We start from the raw sequence: 19,225 nt of genomic DNA, 5'->3' as shown, positions 1-19,225 counted from the left end.
CTTATCTACACGACCTAGCAACACGCTTAGGCAAAAAAGTACACAAATAAAAAAAAAAAACCTATAACATCATGAACGCTCGATGTTAACATATTATTGATGAAACTGTAATCGCACTTGATTACACATCAAACCTACTGAAAAAGAAATTTCGCACACATTCAACGTATTGATAATACAATGTATGTACGTCCATTCATACATACATGTTTATACATACATATTTATAACTATATATATATATGAAATTAATCATTTTTAAATATAATTTTAAACTACATAATTAATCAAAATAAATTTTATTTTAAAATTCATTTTGAATTATTTTCCATTAATTTACATACTTAATTCGTAAATTTAATAAGAAAATTCTATCATAGATGTCACTAGTAAAATAAAATTTATCAAAAAGCTAAAAATCAATTTAAATAAATATCAGTTGTGATAAATAAAAATTAGATTAAAAAATGTATTTTTATATTATTTTCATTTTTTTAATTACCGGCAACATTCGGTGCTGCCGCTAACTAACGACCTATTCGATAACCAGAACGTACATTTTCGCCAATGTATTCGTAGATGTAGATATAGATGTCAGGCGTGGTTTAATAATTCAAAGTACTGCGAGAAATTCGGCACATGTGTACATATATTTAGGTCAGACTCTCTCTGGGGCTCGTCCCGAGATTGGTTGACCCAGCAAGGGTAGTCGTCTCGTAAAATGGGTCAGACAAACCCACCCCGACTGAGACATACATACATACATACCACAGCCCCAATACATACACACATACATATATACAATGTACTTTCACTGAAGTCCAACCATTATTATTCAAACTATTTCATCTCTATTTATTGAGACATTTACTTTGAAAATGGCACTAGTCCAATCTGCAGTAATTTGAATTTATATTGGGCATTTTGATCACAATATTGAAATATTCAATACTGTTGTATGATGTTTATTAAAACTGATCTTGGCATATTATGTTGGAAACTTTCATCATTAGTTATATATAGGTATTTATAATTTATTAGATGTACCCCTACAATGCATAAATATCGGTTTCGGATGATAGCTTCCGCATCAGTAATGAGAGTGTAATGGAGATGAAAACTCATTCAATCATATTATTATCTTTAAAAAAATTGCTTTTCTCAGATATAATCATTCTTGAGATGTGTATTGTACACATGATATGCACAATACCGTCTGTACAATATGAAATGAGGCAATAATGAAACATCAAAAAATACGGCAATATATATTTACGTTTGATATCGGAATTAAACTTATACGTATCTTAGGATAATTTTAACCCAAATAAAAGTGATATTACCCACTTGCTTCCAAGTAGAAAATGCATTGGTAGCCTACCGATGCATTTTTTGAGGATTATACGGATGTACATACGTAGAAGAACATGGAACCAGGTAGGTAAGGTCACATGTTTTGATAGATTAATATAATTTAATAAATTAAATTTATGATGTTTATATATTTATATATTTAATAATGTATACTTTGGCTTTTGTATTGAAATTTGAAAATTTAATAATAATTTTAAGATAAAGACTTTTTGAAGAATATGATATATCCTTTTTCAGTAAAAAAATCCAATGTAATAACATAAGTTTCGGGGAAAATATATTAGAAATTTCATATTTATTTTCTCAATATTATATATTGTAATAATGTATGTACATCCCCATATCGAACAAATACCCATTGCGAGCTCGGCGCTCTTTATATGGAGACTTTCTAGTATAACGGCGACTTTGAATTCTCGTTAATTAGTCAAGACTTATCAAAATCAGCGTTTTTTTTAAATGGTAAAAAAATCAAATATATTCTCTAAAAGAGGTAAAAATTTTTTAATTTTTGTCGAGATAAATCGATTGGTTATAGGCACAGGACACTGTTTAAAATCAATGATTTATTTAATTTGATTATGACCAAAGTTTTCCACTAGGTCCATCAATGTAAAATCTAAAATTGGTGTTTTGCACTCCAGCCAGAACATGGCGTGGAATATTGTCGACAATTGGGAATGTAGCGAGGAGCAACCTACGCGCGAATAAAAATAACCCCAAGAACCCCTCGAAACCTTCTCAGGAACGAATCTAGTGTCCCTATCGCACCTAAACACGGATACATCCAGACTGAGGGAGACGGAAGCTTTTTCCGAGACCGGCGGAAAATCCACTGAGCGCACGCGCGCACTGGGATCCATGTTGAATTTTCCTCGGACAGTATCCGACGCAACCGAGCAGCTTACACATCAGGAAATTCGCAGATAAACACGCATATCGATTAGCAACGATCGATCGCTTCGACAATCGTAAAAACCATTCGGAGAAACTAACACCTCAAGTGAACAACCTGCTCGATCGTCCGACAGCTTCAATAAAAGGTGACTTTGCCTTATTTTCCGACTTTTCAATGAAATTTTCCGATTTTTGCATGACTTCTTCGATGCGGGGATTGGATTGTGGTAAAATCGATATCGTGGAGCGACTAATACTGTTGAATTTTAGTCAGTGGCCTGAACGCCGTAGAGCGACGGACACATCGCAGCTCTATATATATATATAGGCACCATTTACGCAACCCTGAAAGGTCGGTGAAACGATTTGACGATTTCCAAAATCATATTCTTTATTTGACGGTGAATTTAAAATTTAAGTCTGTTTGTAAAATCAAAAATCAATTTCTTAGGCGAAACGTGCGTCTGTCAAACGGCGCACTGTGCGTTCGCCAGTACAAATACAGTGCATGCCCATATGGCATAAAATCGATATTCGTAAATTTGTATATACAATTCACTCGAAAATCTAGTTATCGTATATACACAGATATATATATATATATATATATATATATATATATATATATATATATATATATATATATATATATATATATATATATATATATATATATATCTGTGTACATACGATGTGTATTTTTAGAATGACTTTTTAAATGTATCAACGTAGAATGGCTTTTACCTTTTACAATATATCATGAATTTTGTTTAAATTTAAAATAATAAACCATGTGTAAATTTACATAAAATCAAAATTGGTCTTGATTTATTTTTATTCATTAAAAATATCATGTAGGTATATGAAATTATCGATTCCAGCAATGTAAATGAAAAAAGAATTTGCATTAAACAGTACTAGAAATTCCAAAACAAATATCCACCGTAATATATTCATATTTGCAAACATGGTTCAATTTAAAATATGAAAATAGTACCCTCATGTGCTTCAGTATATTTCCGTAAAAATTTTTAGCCTCTATATATGTATACATACATATGTATGTAACTTATTATGTGTTCGCAAATTCATAAATATTATTTTCAATACAAATACATTGATTGTATAATAATGAATTCATAAAAAAAATTTATGAATAATGTGGATAATTAGATAATTTATATATTATACTTCGGTAAATATTTTTATGTCTATCTAAACAATTAATTAATTAATTAAAAACTCAATTATATATTGTTCACTTGATAAAATCAATATTAATTGCCACAGTTAACGTTGAAAAAACGATCCAATAATTCAAACGTTGCTGTAACTTTTTTTTTACATATGCTTTTTACTTACGTAAGCTTAAGTAAATTTATTAGTAATAAAACAGACGTTTAGCATATTTGATTATTTTTTTTATTAACTTTATCACCACACGAAAATATTTTAATTATTCCACTTTGAAAATTATTATATTATATTTTTGTAAGTTGTGAAACAATTAACGCTTTACTTTGTCTACTTCAAAATCGATTTATCTCAGATTGCGGGTTTCACTGCCACTGAATATCACAAAAGCTTATATATGTTCATAATAGAATTCTTTATGTACAAAAATATATATTTTTACACTGCCTTAATTTATTTATGCTGCCGTAATGTTATTCAAACACTTGAAAAAAATACCTTATTCTTCATCTTGACAAGTTTTATTATGAACAGCAACAGCGATACTCATACTCAACACTTATACATGCATACATGTATACAAATATCATGCATATGTTTTTTTTTATAATATTTTACATACACCAAAACGAATTAGTTGTCACGAGCCAAAAATTGAATAAATATTTATTCGATAAATTAATAACTGATTTGTTTACATAAACAGTACTTACGTACATACATATGTAAGCGAATCTTATTAAGAAAGGAATGAAAAATGATGAATAAAACCTTGATCGAAAGGAAGACGAACACAATGGCCGTCTACAATGAACGTAAAGGACGAAAAAAAATGCCAAAATGAAAAGTATTTTTCCTCTTCGTAGCAAAGAAGAATATAACGAAAAAGCGATCGCAATTATTCGTCAAAATCTCAACGCGTTGACAAAAAATTTTATCGAATTTTATTTTACCTATACACATAGATGTAAATATGTATGTATGTACATACATATAAATATAATAAGTTTTCCCATAACGAAATTACTTATTGAATACAAATAAAAACACTAACAATATACATACATATGTACATAATTGTCACATTACATGCCAAACAACTATTTTACTTCTATTATTCTACATTATTACAAACATTTGTACAATACATTTTACTTGTATGAAATCGTTATAAAATTGAGAGTACTTAACTTTGTCTCGAATCCAAACAAAAGCCTTTTTCACAAAAATACTATTCACATAGCCCACTATTCAAATTTACACAATATCGTCCTTATACATACAATATACGTATTTGTATATTTATGGACATACAAATTTATATGAAATATTACATCATCAATTCATAAAAACATCCCACGGCCATATTAATTTTATAAAAACATATTTTTATCATTCATTATATAACCTATTAGTGAAGTAAAAATATATATGAGAGATAATGAGAGCCTTTAATCGAAATTTTATAAGATATGGTGTGAAAAAGTTATAGTTATAGGTTTTTTAAAGTCCGATAAAACCAGTGGAGGGCGGAAAGTCAAACATATAAGGCTAATGGAAAATGACTAGTTGTCATCGTCTCCAAAATTTTTGGAATCTTAAACGTGTTTATTACGATTATATTTCACCACCGAAATAGCGTAAGCAATTTGAATCTATATTTTTGGCCAAACCTCGCAAAATGGCAAAGTTTTAAAACGATTGGAGGAATGTATGAATATTGTCTGACCGATCAGCGAAGTAAATGAACAATTATTTTACACACATATGTATGTATGTATGTACATACATTAAAAATTAAAACGTTAAACAATACTCGAGATAGGGAATGGTAATCATCGTCCACTATCGCATATTTAACACATCCGGTGCGTTTGATTGCTCGGTAACTATTTCACACGGTAACGAACCGCTTTTTGGGTCAAAACTGTATATATTATATTTATGTTTGTATGTATATGTTAGTGGGTTTTTTTTTTTGCGTTTCTGCATGAGGTGCATTACTTTACTGTCACGTGCAATTATTCCGATGGGCCACAGCCATTGTACGCTTATCTACCCTCCTGCATGACAACCTGTCTTTCACATCATTCAGATACATGTACACAAGTATGTATGTATATACATACATACATAAGTACATATAGATGTACATATATATTTGAAGTGCGTTAAAATGTTATCGAGTTGTCGAGCCAACCCCCACTTATTCGAAATGCTAAATAGTTTCATGAACAAATTTTATAAATCTATACTTAAATGTAATACATACAGTAGGTTGCCAACTGGGAAGTAAAAAATATTCAATTTTATTAATAAATCACAATAAAGCCTGGACATTAAGAGGGCTGGACCCCAGCGCCTTGTCCATACAAACGTATTAGACTTCTCCCTTCCTCAATTATGGCATTACAGACTTTATTTTTTAATACGCTATGGATATCAACCATAAGCATGTTTCAATTTTTTTTTTTTATTAATCAAAAAAATAATGGTGGATATAAATAGCATATTAAAAAATAATTTCTCTAGTGCCATAATTGAGGAAGGGAGAAGTCTAATACGTTTGTATGGACAAGGCGCTGGGATCCAGCCCTCTTAAGAACTAGTTCAAAATTTAGCATACGATCATTAAAAACAGTGGTCGCCAACTTTTCGGACCTCACGAACCACTAAATTCATTATTTTAAAAACTGTGGACCAATCTCATAATAAAAGTAGGTGCGAGTTAAATAAATATAAACTCAAATTTACAAAAAATATGATTAGCAAAATAAAATTATAAGTTTTTACTAATTCTTGAAATGTCATTGCATATTTGCTGGTGTATTCACTTTCACTCAAACATTAGAAAAAAAATTATCTATATTTACTAAAAAGCGTTTTGTTTTACAAAATAGTGTAAGGTGAATTATGTATATAGTTTTAACACACTTTAAAAATTAATTAATCAATAAAAAGAAATATTAATTAAGTAAGATTTTAATTTTTCTTATTTTATTTTAATACCCTTAATATATGTACATATGCATGTAAATGTTTATGTACTTATGTATGTATATTATATCAAAATAATACGCTCATTGATTTTCAATAATCCAAATTCCACTCTAAATTGAACACTATTATATACTAGTGTTGCGCTCATTGATTTCAACGGGTGGCTTTGGAAAGGAATTTATACAGGAATTAAAATATAATTATATGTTATATATAAATATAGTGTAAGGTAATTTATAGGCACGCGCGCGTATTACATAATGCGTCGTTCGCCCGCGTCGAAATGTTGAATGAATGTGTGTGTGTCTTCGTGGATGTGTTTATGTGTGTACGCTCCCGCGCATCTGACGCTGACCTCACCCGTTCCAACTCACTCAATATCAGGAGCACATGTCAGACACTCTACACCCCACCCACTATCCCGCTACCCCACTACCCTGCGTTTCCTCGACACGATCGAGCGTCACGCCACACCCTAAAATTCTAAAATTTGTTTTTTTGAAATCTACATACTTGTCGATGCACTGTACATACCCAGAAACATACATCGCGTCAGTCTTTATTTATATATAGCCAGCAGTTTGGCTTAATGGTAGCGTATATGTTTAGCACCATGCGATCCGCCAAAACTGCTCGTTAGATTTGGGGGTTTTGTGACTCCAAATTGATCGTTTCTCTATCAGACTTTGCCAATTTTATGTGATCATTGTTGAAACGGTTCCTCAAATTGGCAAATAAATCCTTTCCTGTTGTCACAAAAAATATTATTGTGTATAATTTGTAAAAATTATGCACAAAATCTAAATCTATAGATGTCTCAATAATCATCTGTATTTATTCTGTGTATAAATTGTAATAATTGTGCACACACTCTAAAATCCATAGATGTCGCAATGGATTAATTTTGTACTTAATTAATTGTTAAAATTAATTAAATGGTCCTTGTGGCCGAATGTAAAATAAAAATGTCTGGCCGTATATTTCATGTATGGTTTGGAATTATGTAATGATTATGTATTAAAAAAAAATATATATATAATTTCTTGATGTGTATAGTACACTCGTCGCATTGGAGCGATCTGTACTGACGAGTGTACTTTGATTGATTGAATAAAATAAAAAAATATATTATGCATATTTTATTCCAAAAAAAAACGTAAATGCTTATCATTACAAAATATTTAAATCGGGACTATTCCCAGGCCATGTTAATGTCTTTACACCCAATTCCTGCAAATAAATCCGAACCTAAACAAAAGTAACAAAAATATTTCAGTTTTTTGATCGAAATATTATTAATTACATTCAATATCATTAAATAAAAACAATACTCGCTAATTTAGCTCGATGACAAGGGGCAGAGTCATCTTGGAATATGACATCATCAGAATTTGAAAGATGGTATTCCATTGATGGGATAAAACTTTCTTCTAGAATTTTTTTATATGCTATTCCGTTAATGGAAACTTGCACAAACTGTATTCGACCAATTCCATAATAAGAAAAACATCCCCAAACCATGTGGCTTGGGGGATGCTTCACTGTCTTCAGGGTACATTTTTGGTCGAATCTTTCTCCAATTTTTCTTCGAACATACGGAAAACCATCGGAGCTGAAGAGGTTAAATTTCGACTCATCAGAAAATATGACTTGTCGCCAATCCGATTTCGTCCTATTTTCGTGATATTTCGACCACTCTAATCGGGTTTTCATTATTTTCTTCGTAAGTAATGGTTTTTTCGCAGGTTTCCGAGCGTGCAGTCCAGCTTCTCTGAGTCATTTTCTTAAGGTTACATCACTAATTTCGTTTTTTAGTTTTTAACCGTTGCCGTAAAGATAATAGAGTTATCAGGCGATCTTGTCTCTCGGATGTGCATCTTTTCGGTCCTGTCCCCTTCTAACGTGCAAAAGTTCCAGATTCCTTTTTCTTTTTCACTATTCTTGACACAGTAGATACAGAACGTCCCATTTGTTGAGAAATAGATCGCAACATCCAGAATCTGCCAAAGCCGCGATTTTTATATTCTCCTCCAATTATAGTTGAGTGTATTGTTGCATGGTATTTTTATTTTCAACGATTTTGATCCGTACACCTTGAAAACTCACACTAAACTGAACTCAAATCGTAGAAAACAATCATATTTAAAAGACCCGATCGTTAAAAACCACACATCTAAACGGACAATATTTTTATTGCCCAAAAATCGGAAAATCACAAGTGTTCCGGTTTCCGAATCCGCAATGGTATGTACTATAATTCAAAATTGAAATAATAAAATGCCTATATACATATATAGGCATTTTATTTTATTCATAATTCACATATAAATATATATAAATATATATATATATATATATATATATATATATATATATATATATATATATATACATATATATATATATATATATATATATATATATATATATATATATATATATATATATATATATATATATATATATACATATATATGACATGGTCATGGATATTTATAAATGTAATTTATTGTATAAAATTAGAACGCGAGACTTTGACTAATTCAGGATGCGGAAAACCAAAAGCGATACCGGCTTACTTGTAATTCAGTATAATTGCAACCGCGAGTTTAAAATGACGTGCACTTAAAATTAGGAGTAACACTTTTTTTGCATAAATTTCGCTAAAATATCGAGAATGTCAGACGAAGTTTATGCCGTGGAAAGACAGTTCGATAGACTCATATCAATCAGCGAAATACCCATGATTGACAAAAGCTCAGAAGACGAAGAAGAAGTATTAAAGTTGTATAAACTATTAACTGCATTTATTTTACCATTTTTTATTAATTTTTGCTATTTTTGACAGATGGCTGGTGGAGCAGATCCGAAATGGCAGAAAGATGCCGCAGATCAAAACTTCGACTACATGTTCAAATTGCTAATCATCGGAAACAGTTCGGTCGGTAAAACAAGGTAAGATATACATAAAATATGTCAAGTGTCAATATTTCAAGTTTTCAACAACACTGATTAATTTGCCGTTAAAACTTCAGTCTCGAAGCATACATTGTAGAATATTATTTATTATTATCTTTACTACATATGTACATACATATTTCATTTTAAATTCACGGAAGTACGACGACAACTTAAATATCACATTAATTATATCCAATTACATAATTATACTGAAATGTCACAATATATTGGACGTTTCATTTTCATATTACTATTTCAGAACTAAATTCTGAAAATATTAACGACACATGTATGTATGTAACATGCAAAGATTATAAGTACATATAAAGTTACGATTACAATACATAGCATAATATTTATACATATATTTTATAAAGTAATTACTTTCCAGGTCTAGAATACATAATATTTAATATACCTATAAATACATAATATATTATTCACAGAGGAATACCATTGCGAAACCGTATTAAAAATTGTAATTTTGTTTGTCATAATTTATAGTTTTAATGATTTTTAGATGTATATATACGAGTATATACATATGTACATTATAAGGTCATCCATATTAGGACGAAAGTTTTCCACTAGGTCCATCGATGAAAATTCAAAATTCACGTTTTTCACTCCTTAGTATAATATAAATACATATCGAGGACCGAGGTACATATGTACATATGTAGATCTATACCAGAGCATCGTAACCTGTGCACCGCGGTAATATGTGTTCTCCGAACAGCACTTTGGTCTAATGCGTGCGAGTGAGATCACGTGTGAGGGAGAAAACCGATGTTAGTTAGTGTTTTGTCCCTATGCATATACAGAATAAATAGCGACTGCCGATGAAGTCCATATGTATGTACGTAGCTGACAAACTCTACGAGTCGTAAACAATGGGTGCCGCAAATATCCAAAGGTTACGATGCTCTGATCTATACGAAAGAAAAGTCTATTAAACAACATCAAACCAACTATTACGACATCATTATATGTAAATTTAATAGCTCAAAAGAAAACAAAATCCATTTAATTAAAATTCATTCTCAAATCAGTCACATCCTGATTAAAGCTCGAAAAGCTTTATTCGATGATTACTCAAATATTATAAAAAATATCTCATGTCTTAATCAAACTTTCCTCTTTATTAAAATATTAAATATACCATAAGCCAATACAATAAAATTGTATTGGCCCTACAATAAGGCCAATACGATTTTATTGTATTGGCTTAGTCTTATTAAATGGTAAAATTTCTAATGAGATCATCAAAATAAATCTAAAAATCTGATTTAATTTTCACTTTGAAATATTTATGTATGTATATATATATATATATATGTATATATATATATATATATATATATATATATATATATATATATATATATATATATATATATATATATATAAACATTGGATTTCAAGGATCTTAAGATCTCATAAATCTCGTCTGTGAACTCTCTAAAGTACAGGCTCTCAACCTTATTTGGGTGGCGACCCCATTTTAGAAGAGCCAAGTGATCCGCAACCCCAATACATTTGGAAAATATTTTTTTTAATATTATTTGAACACTTAAACGGTGACCGGAAAGGTTGCTCGAAAGCGGTACCCACACGGGAAAATTTGGCTATTGTCGCAACCCACTATGGACAACTCACCACTGCGATCCGCACAGAAACCGGTTTGACTTCTCGCCCGTCCCCACAAACTCTCGTACGCGCAGGTAGCAAATTTGACTGAAATACTATTGTATTTTGAACCAAATTTTGCTTCGAAAATTTGTAAATAATAAAATTTATACAAATTTATAATTTTAAAAGCATCACCCGAATTTATTATCATTTGCCAATAGCCCTTAAATATACTATGTACTTCAACTTTGGTTATTTCACACTATGGTAGTGTGAAAAAGCACATTCATATTTCAATTAAAATAAAGTTTGTGTTTGCATCCTTAAAGATCTGTCTTGAGATAAGCTTTTGCAAACAAAAAAAAAATGGGCCGCCGTACGATGAACGATTATCGGTCATAGCAGGTATAAAAAAAATGCACCACTGAGAAATCAACAAGAAAAAACAAAAATAATCGAATTCCAATGTAATATATTATATTTTAATCAGTCTGGTTACTTCCAGACACCCCAAATGCCGAGCCACTGGACAGGATACGATGATATTTGGCTGATATTAATTTCACCGCTAATTGTTGTTTAAAATACAAAATTGAAAATCAACTAGAATGTAAAATCGAATAAAAAATATAAAAAAGTAGTAAGTACATATGTTAATATTATAGTATCCTACCATAAAAATACTCGGCTAACTATAAACCACACAAACTAGTGACGAGAAAACAAACAAAAATTCACGCGTTTATATATGTATGCGTTAGGGAAAAATTTCGGCGAGTGCGAAAAGTATTTCAGTTGAACTTTCAATGGTGTGTATATGGCGATAGGTGGGGATGGGCGATTGGGACAATAGTATTTCAGTCAAATTTGCTACCTACGCGTACGAGAGTTTGTGGGGACGGGCGAGAAGTCAACCCGGTTTCTGTGCGGATCGCAGTGGCGAGTTGTCCATAGTGGGTTGCGACAATAGCCAAATTTTCCCGTGTGGGTACCGCTTTCGAGCAACCTTTCCGGGAACCCTTTTAGATCATCACATACATACCAAGGCGGCCCATACCTCTTAGTAATATATTTAATTACATTAGTTTAAGCCGGGATCATAATTTTGATTGAAACCCCAATCATTGAAATCTTTTTGATTGAAACCCCAATCATTGAAATCATTTTGATTGAAATTTTAATCCCACACATTTGTACATTTGTTGTTGAAATATTGTTTAAATTGCCTTTTTATTTTAATAAATTGATTGTATTTAATTTATTATATTTTAGTACATTATTTGTTTATATACATTTATTTTACTTGACTTTTGTTTAATATAGTATTTTTACTAAAGTTTTTTATATACATTTATTTTTTTATATTTTAGTACATTACTTTTTATATACATTTATTTTGTTACATGAGTTTTTTTACTAAAGTTTTTTATAAACATTTATTTTTTTTTACTTGAGTTTTTTTATATATCTTAAAATTATATACAAAACCAAAAAGAGGTATGTTTTTAAAAAACCTTTTTTTACTAAAGATTTTTTAGTCTACTGATTTAGTTGGCGACTCTACTTAAAACCCTACTGAATGGGATCACGACCCATATACATAGGTTGGGTGCCCGTGTTCTTAAGGTTCAAAAGCCACAAGTTACATACATATATACTCTCTGTACATATACTAGGGCGACTTAAGTTTTCGAGACTAATGATGCTCTTAAACAAAAGCAATATTTTTTAATGTAGAGTTAGCGAAAGGGGGGGGGGGAAGTTTGGATTTTCATTTTGCTTATTTTTGACTTTGAGGAAAATTTACAAGCTTTGTATTCTGGGAAAATTCACCCCTATCGTTGAACAAACTTCCTCTTATGTCAAGCAGCTTTTGAAGCAAGCGAGAGAAATTCTATGGAAATTACTTTGATCTTGTCGAGTATTTTGTCAGGGAACATCTCAAAAATATACATACATATACTCTCAAAGTCAGAGGTTTATAAACTTTTTCAAACGGGTACACATATTTTAAAGTATATATATAAACAACTCAATTCACAAAATAATACACGCAATAATACTTCATATCAAATGTATTAAATCATATATGTATGTATAATACTATCTAGACTCTGGATAGTTTATGGTACATTTTAAATTCTACATAATATGATCATATGTATGGATGTAATATAACATTAAATGTTTCACTACTAACTGAAATTTATGTATATTACAACTATATTAAATATGTAGAGATTGCGTTTTTTAAAGCTTTTACTTTCGATAATACTGAATCATCTGACTACATGGCCATGCGTCCCGCTGGCACACATGCAAAGTAAAGTTGTGCGATAGAAATATATAAAATAATATTTTAATTTATACAAAATAATATTACAGAATACATATATTTACAAATGTTTTATATTTTTGAAATAAACACTGATACAATACGTAAATAAAATATATTGATAACGGCATAAGAATAAAATAAAATAAAAGCTAACTTTAACATTATATAAAATATATTATCCTGGGAAAATATTTATTGTTAATTTAAACGTTTTTGATGAAGCTTTAAATTTTTTTTTTTTTTGATGATGAGCTTAATACTTCAGCTTCAGATATAATATAAGTTTTCGAAAATATTCGACCTTTAATTTCAAATATCTTGGTGTTCTGCGAAATTGAATTTATTATGCCTTTACTTCATATACATTGTACATATGTATGTACATATGAACATAATAATATTTAAATTTATTTCTTATATTAAATTTGTGAAACTCCTCATTTCATGAAATTGCACCATTCATAAATTAAGCATTTTGTGATAGTTTCATGATTTGTAATATATGTACACAACCATATATACATATGCATGGTATTAATTTGTAATGTTCAATAAATAAATTAATTTAAATTATAAATTGGTTTTTGTATGCTTTTTTCAGTTTTTTATTCCGCTACGCTGACGACTCCTTCACATCAGCCTTCGTGTCAACTGTCGGTATAGATTTCAAAGTCAAAACTGTTTTTCGCCATGACAAGAGAGTGAAACTTCAAATATGGGTAATTTAAAATCAATTTTAATATATTGGCAATATTTAATGTATTCTATTAAACTACAAAACTACCTAATTACTCTAATAATTAAAATATGGCACAATTTAGCAACAGGCAACCAATTTTTTTTATTTGATTTATTTTTTTCATATTCTTAGATATGTAGACTGTATTTTTATACATAAAATGGTTTTTATTTTGCACTACTGGATTTAATTTATTTAAGTGAAAGTGAAGGATATCCATTTTTGCCAAATACTTAAAACAAAATAAGATTATGTAAATCAATGTACATATTCTTTGGATAATTAAATTAAATCATTTGTATGCATATTTATATTACATATAATCTCACCTAACCACGCTTCTTTCCACTTACTTCGGAAAACATCCTTTCGGTGTGGTTAATACTTACCTAATGGTTAAATTTTCCGACCGAGTTTCCATCACCATACAATACTTTTATGCGAATCTCCTAGGATCGCTTTTGGCATGAATAATACATAAGCAAGAGGTCGTGAACTAATTTGCTTTTTCATTATCTGTCAATTTTATCGTCAACGTAGCTCCCTCACCCGTACATCTTTTTGAAGTACACATTCTGTAATGCTTTCCATTTTGGGAAAAGGTGAAAGTTCTTTATTGTAATCTTAGAAAGTAATTTATATATCAAATTATATTCTTTATTGTAATTCATATATCAATTTATATTCTTTATTGTAATTGATATATCAAATTATATTCTTTATTGTAATTCATATATAAAATTGTTATTTGTAGATAAATATTATATAATAATAATTGTAAAACTTCCTTCTCTTTGAAAAAGTGGCCTTAAGGAGGAAGTTTTAGATCAACGTGTTTTACCAATAATTACGTATGAATGCGAAACTTGGACATTGAATGTCAGAAATGTACAAAATTCTATGCATTCAAAGACGTATGGAATGTGAATGCTAGGAATAATGAGGAAAAAAAGGAAACGGAACATATGAGTGAGAAATATGACAAGGATAGTGGAACGAGTGAGATGACTTAATTAAAAGCAAAAGAAAAAATTGTGGGGGTTAGTTGGATATTCACAAAATAGAGACAAATGGAAGTGTGTTGGAGAGGCATTCATTCAACTGAGGATGGTGAAGAGCTATAGATGTTGATGATGATAAATATAATATTATTAAAATATTAGCTTCTTTAAATATGTAAATATTTAAATACATAAATATGTGTGTATATATTTATATCATATATAAAGGTTTAAATTTATATTCATTTCATATATAAAGGTTTAAATTTATATACACAACGCCGAAACTGTTATTTTGGCAATGTGTAAAAAAAGAGTTTTTATATGTATATTTTGTAATTTTGAACGATGCTTATATGTACATATATACATACATGTTTACATAGTGTTAATGAAGTTTTTTAATTTTTCAATAATATTAGTACACCTACATAGTAATGACATACATTTATATGTATATTGAAAAAAAATAGCATGAATTTGCCTGCATCTGTATACTATATAGTATATGTATGTATATACATATATTAAATTGCTCAAGATATTTGAAAATTACAATATTTTGAGCAATTAGACTGTGATTGAATAATATTATCAAAGCTTTCATGAGAAATATACATAGAAACTCTGCTGACATTTTTGTTGACAATTGAAATGAATATCTATTATCGTATTCAAGACAAATCGTCAGCAAACGTGGTGGTTAATCTGACAATGACATATTCTTGACATACATATTTCATTTTTGTATGTACATATGTCAGGCTTACGAGATGTGCAATTATGTTTATTTTAAATACAAAATTTCAACTTCAACGTTTATATGTATGTATTATACATATATGATAAAAAAATATAAATTTTAAATATTTATATGTATATTAATATATTACATATTTGATTAATATTAATTAATATCTAAGGATACTGCCGGACAAGAGCGTTACCGTACTATCACTACCGCGTATTACAGAGGTGCAATGGGCTTTATTCTTATGTATGATATCACAAATGAAGAAAGTTTCAACAGTGTTCAAGATTGGTAATTACATATGTCATTTTGAAGTTTTTAATCTAACAATATGTCTTGAAGATTCAACGTTACACTCATTTCAGGGTTACTCAAATAAAAACATATTCGTGGGATAATGCTCAAGTAATACTGGTGGGAAATAAGTGTGATATGGAAGAGGAGAGAGTTATTAGCTTCGAAAGAGGTAAGCAGTTGGCCGATCAGCTCGGCGTAGAATTCTTTGAAACAAGTGCAAAAGAAAATGTTAATGTTAAGGTAATGTACATACATATTCACTTTTATTCTTTATAAATTATTACGGTCATAAACTTAAATTATAAATAAAATCACAAAAGCTCATCGATATTTATTTCATCAATTTTTTTGGTTTAATGATTTTCATTAACTTTTATGTACATACATATATGAAATTAGTACAACATGTATCTAGTTTGTCAAATAAGTTAATTCTAATTTATTTAAATAAAAGTGTTATTAACACTTTTAATTGGTATAAATCCCGTATTTTTAAGTCGCAAGAAGTCCAAAGCTTGTTTTTTTTTCATTTCCATCAAAACAGCTACAAATCGTCATTAGTATAATAGTCAAGGAGTTTTGTTATCTGTTTTATATATTTTAAAATTGTTTAAAATCTTCTTTTTTATGTGCTAGTAAAATTTCAAGTAAAAGCTTTGTAATCTTTGTTGTCTCCGAGATGGGTCCAGTTGTCAAGCAGTAGTCCATTGTGTAATAAATATCAAAATGTCTTAAATCAGTGGAAAAACATTTCAAATGCAACGTTAGAATAATTTATATGTACATACATATCCGGTCTCCGTGATGAGCCAGAATGTTAAATTACAGAAAACACAAATATCGGAAGGCAAAGATTGAAAATCGAAAGATCTTAAGTCGAAAGATCAAAAAAAAAGGGTGCATGGTAAACGGTACATACTCACTTAATTTGCGCGAGCAGGATACAACAGGAACAAAACGAACAGGCTTTTCCTCCTGTATTAATGTGCGCGCGCAGAATACGGGAGGTAAAGCCTGTTCCTCTTGTTCCTGTTGTACCCTGCTCGCGCAAATTAAGTGAGTATGTACCGTTTACCATGCACCCTTTTTTTATCTTTCGACTTAAAACCTTTCGATTTTCGATCTTTGCCTTCCGATATTTGTGTTTTCTGTAATTTAACATTCTGGCTCGTCACGTAGACCCATACATATCATATAACTTCTTTCATAATTATATTTTACATTGTATTTTCTTTTTTCAGGCTGTATTCGAAAGGTTAGTGGACATAATATGCGACAAAATGTCTGAGAGTCTCGACTCAGATCCAAACTTGATGGCTGGTGGTGCAAAAGGACAACGTCTTACCGAACCACCGCAGGGTCCACAGAACGCCAATTGCAACTGCTAATATTCATGTCCCAGACATAGAATTCAAACGCTCCGATATGGCTGGCAAAAAATCACTAAACACGTATTATACACAATAATATGATTTCCTTGAATCACTTGATGGATGTCATTGATATATGCTTCTGGAATTACAAATATCGAAGAATTGAACACGCTTATTGTTACGGAACTTCAAGTTGAGTATCATCATGTTACCGTTGGTGCGTTGCAAACTTGAGACCAAATTTACTTAATGTTTCATTAGAAGCTTCAGCTTCGTTCATTGAGCTTTAAATACTGTTTTTCTATAAGCATTACAAGGCTTCTGTTATACATATTGAGCATATAAATACACATATATTTTATAACATAATATATGTATACACAGTGATGTGCTGCTAAAATTCGATTTACCAGCTGGAAAAAATTCCCCTCCCCCACCCTCAAAATTTTTTATTTACATTGCATATATATATATATATATATATATATATATATATATATATATATATATATATATATATATATATTCATTCCAAATAGTATTTTAATTTCGCCGTGACGGGTCTCACTCGTTTATCATCTACCATATGATGGTGATTTCTGAACTATGATTTAGCGAGTGGTGTATGATCCCATGTAGTCTGTGGCAAACCTATCAAATTTATGTTCATTTAGTCCGATATATGTGCCTGGTATTTAAATTAACTCTTTTTTCTGTAATATGAATGGTATTTATGAGCGAAAATCTTCGTTCCGCCTCTGCAGAACTTATTGAAATTGTATTAATAATATTTTTAGGTTTTCTGACCGTTTCAGGAAGTTTATTGCGATTATTTCTTAGGATATTAACAAAATAATCTCTCAAATCATTTATCTCAGATTGTGAAAGCGTTACAATATTTTCATTGCTCTCTTTTAGCTTAAGTTGAGCTTCGGTGACTATTATACTGGCGCTTGGTGTTGTTAACTGTTGTTCATAACGACTTAAATTTTCATCAATTTTTATTTTTTTTCAATAAGAATTTAGACACGAAAATTTTTGTTTGTCTTTTCATTGTTGCTGTGGCGATTTTTATGAATAAATTATTAAAAAATGTGTAATAAGGTAGCCTCTTCAATTAATTGTCAAAGGAACACACACATTTATTCTGCTCCAGAATTTAGGAACCAATTTTACCAACTCAAATTATTTTAGCAACCTGCACTAATGGGCTGGTGCGAACCTACATATAGCAGCACATCCCTGTGTATACCAATTTGTTCTGATATCAGACCTTTTCAACCATTTCAAAACTTATGTATTATTTTTAAATAATCGTATTCATTCATTTTGAGGCAGCTTATTTTTTATATATAAAAAACTTGATGTAATTATTTTCTTTGAATTAACAAAACTTGTTTTAGATTTAAAATATGTGTGTTAGTTTATGTGCAGTTGAAAATTTTTCTAAAGTATTTGTAATCATACTCGATATAATATTTATGTACATTTATTTTTTGAGTTTAATTTGCACATGCAAATTTTAAAAAATCACTTAATTTTCATTGAATATAAGTTACAAATGTTTGCATGTCCAAAAGTATTTTTAGGATCATATACAGATGTTCCAAAAGTCGAGTTATATATGTAGGATCATAAGGGTAATCGTTTATGGATGTGTCTGACTTA

General features: G+C 29.8%; 1 protein-coding gene across 1 annotated transcript; it reads left to right on the top strand.

The window, feature by feature from the left end:
• The first annotated feature begins 9,313 nt into the window (after window positions 1-9,313).
• On the top strand, window positions 9,314-17,989 carry Rab3 (RAS oncogene family member Rab3). Its single transcript, XM_077434294.1, has 5 exons — window positions 9,314-9,420; window positions 13,998-14,115; window positions 16,060-16,178; window positions 16,253-16,424; window positions 17,426-17,989. Exons 1-5 carry the CDS (start codon window positions 9,314-9,316, stop codon window positions 17,570-17,572), a joined length of 663 nt encoding a protein of 220 aa, XP_077290420.1. The 3' UTR covers window positions 17,573-17,989.
• The last annotated feature ends 1,236 nt before the right edge of the window (window positions 17,990-19,225 follow it).

This window comes from Arctopsyche grandis, chromosome 1, assembly GCF_051622035.1.
Source record: "Arctopsyche grandis isolate Sample6627 chromosome 1, ASM5162203v2, whole genome shotgun sequence".
Classification (NCBI taxonomy): Eukaryota; Metazoa; Arthropoda; class Insecta; order Trichoptera; family Hydropsychidae; genus Arctopsyche; species Arctopsyche grandis.
This window is presented reverse-complemented; position numbering and strand designations above follow the sequence as displayed.

Coding starts and splice junctions, on each gene's coding strand:
- Rab3 (XM_077434294.1), top strand. CDS start 9,314: ATGGCTGGTGGAGCAGATCCGAAATGGCAGAAAGATGCCGCAGATCAA. Junction 14,116..16,059: donor GAGTGAAACTTCAAATATGG/GTAATTTAAAAT, acceptor TTAATATCTAAG/GATACTGCCGGACAAGAGCG. Junction 16,425..17,425: donor AAGAAAATGTTAATGTTAAG/GTAATGTACATA, acceptor TTCTTTTTTCAG/GCTGTATTCGAAAGGTTAGT.